This window comes from Acyrthosiphon pisum, chromosome X (assembly GCF_005508785.2).
Source record: "Acyrthosiphon pisum isolate AL4f chromosome X, pea_aphid_22Mar2018_4r6ur, whole genome shotgun sequence".
In the NCBI taxonomy this organism is placed as follows: domain Eukaryota; kingdom Metazoa; phylum Arthropoda; class Insecta; order Hemiptera; family Aphididae; genus Acyrthosiphon; species Acyrthosiphon pisum.
In genome coordinates this window covers 103,961,446-103,963,206 of record NC_042493.1, presented here as the reverse complement: position 1 = coordinate 103,963,206, position 1,761 = coordinate 103,961,446, and the positions used below count along the sequence as shown (strand labels likewise).

Here is a 1,761-nt window from a genome sequence, read left to right as displayed (position 1 = left end):
CTCCAGATATGAGCAGTTGTACACACTTTGATTTTAGGTGATTTTTGAAATATTTTGTTTAATTTTTCACATATTATTATTTTTTTATCATCTAACCGTCTTCCTATAGTTCTTCTCGATATAACACTAAGTTCAGGATCAATATCTAAGTGAAAAATTAAATAATACTTATTAAATTTACTTAAGGTAAATTATACATTTCAATTTTCAAATAGACTATTTGATACATCATATTATATACCATGAATAATTTTAATGAAATATTCATCGGACACCGTTGATAGTGGTTTCATACTATTCACAACATAATTTATTATATTTGAATCGAGTGTATTTTGTTTGGAAGTGGATAATTTTGATCCGTTTATTAATTTTGTTTGTTTTAATACTGGAGACGAAATGGTATCGTCACTACATATTTTTCGTTTAGATGATCGTGGTTGTAACTTTAAATGAGTTTGGAAATCTTCGAATTTATTTTTATGTATTCTCTAAATAAATAAAATTATTATCTGTCGTTATTTTGATTTACCACAAACTTTTGTATAAAGTATAAAACATACATTCAATAATTGTTTTAAATATTATTATTTGATAATAGATACCTTAATATGAGTCCGAAAATTTGAGTTGGCTTGAATGGAACCAGAAATCACAGCCTTTTCATTATTGCACAAAATACAAAGAGCTCGAACATTATCATTATCAATTTTCTTAATCCTAAAAAATGTTCCATCAAACATTGGATGGTTGATATTTTTTTGAGAAAATTCAGCGTTCATTTTAGTAATTTTTTACTTATTAATAAATAAGGAAAAAGTAAAATAATTATCAATTTTAAAGACGTTATTCAACGAATGCGACGGATGCGGGATGACAATGAAATGGTTACTAAAGCCTGTACGTAGACACAAAATGTACAATTTGTACATCGTACAGTACGATATATATATTATATCTGTCTACATGTCTATGTTATCTGTATTTTGTAGTAATGTTCATCATAAAATTATCTTTTAGTATCGGTGCGACGGTGCCGAATGTTCGATAAGACGATAACTTATATATAATTAATATTTATATATATATTTTACATTGTAGGAAATCCTAAATTCTAAATTTTTATCATAGAAAAATTGTAATTCTTTATACCAATTACAAATTACATCAACATTTAATAATTAATTACCAATTACAAATTACATCAATATTTTTATAATTAATTACCAATTACAAATTACTTAAGTAATTGAATTACTGTAATTGAAAAGTGCCCAACCCTGATAACAATATATTTTTCTAGTACATTTTTTAAATGAAAAAATTAGGAAAGACCTATTGTTTAATTTGATCATACAACTTTAACTATATTTACTAGAGATTTATGAGTATAATTTAAAAAAATCCATCCTAATTTAATTATTAATTTGTTGTGTTGCAGGAATTAGGTCTTTAAGTTTCCAGGATAATATAATTACAATTGGTACAGGTGTTGGTGTTATAATTTTCTATGATATACGGGCTGCAAAGTATTTGGAATCTAGTATTAACTCCAGTAGAGCAGTTGTGTTAAAAACAAGTAGAGGTTATGTTGTAAGTATCAACATTTAAAATTCATATATAGTTTGTTAATTAATAACAATTTTTATTAGTATCCTGATGAAGATTTCATGGTGGATCAAGGATTTCAACAAGTCAACTATACACCTGCAATTTATACACATTGCTACGATTATTCAGGAACCAGATTATTTTCTGCTG

The 1,761-nt window shown here is 25.6% G+C and overlaps 1 protein-coding gene across 1 annotated transcript in view; it reads left to right on the top strand.

Moving 5' to 3' along the window:
* LOC115033200 (DDB1- and CUL4-associated factor 12-like) overlaps nucleotides 1-1,761 on the top strand; it is an 11,925-nt gene that overhangs the window by 1,482 nt on the left and 8,682 nt on the right. Inside the window, exons 2-3 of the mRNA XM_029485363.1 lie at nucleotides 1,442-1,593; nucleotides 1,653-1,757. Coding sequence (XP_029341223.1) covers nucleotides 1,442-1,593; nucleotides 1,653-1,757 — 257 coding nt within the window. The remainder of the gene's footprint in view (nucleotides 1-1,441; nucleotides 1,594-1,652; nucleotides 1,758-1,761) is intronic.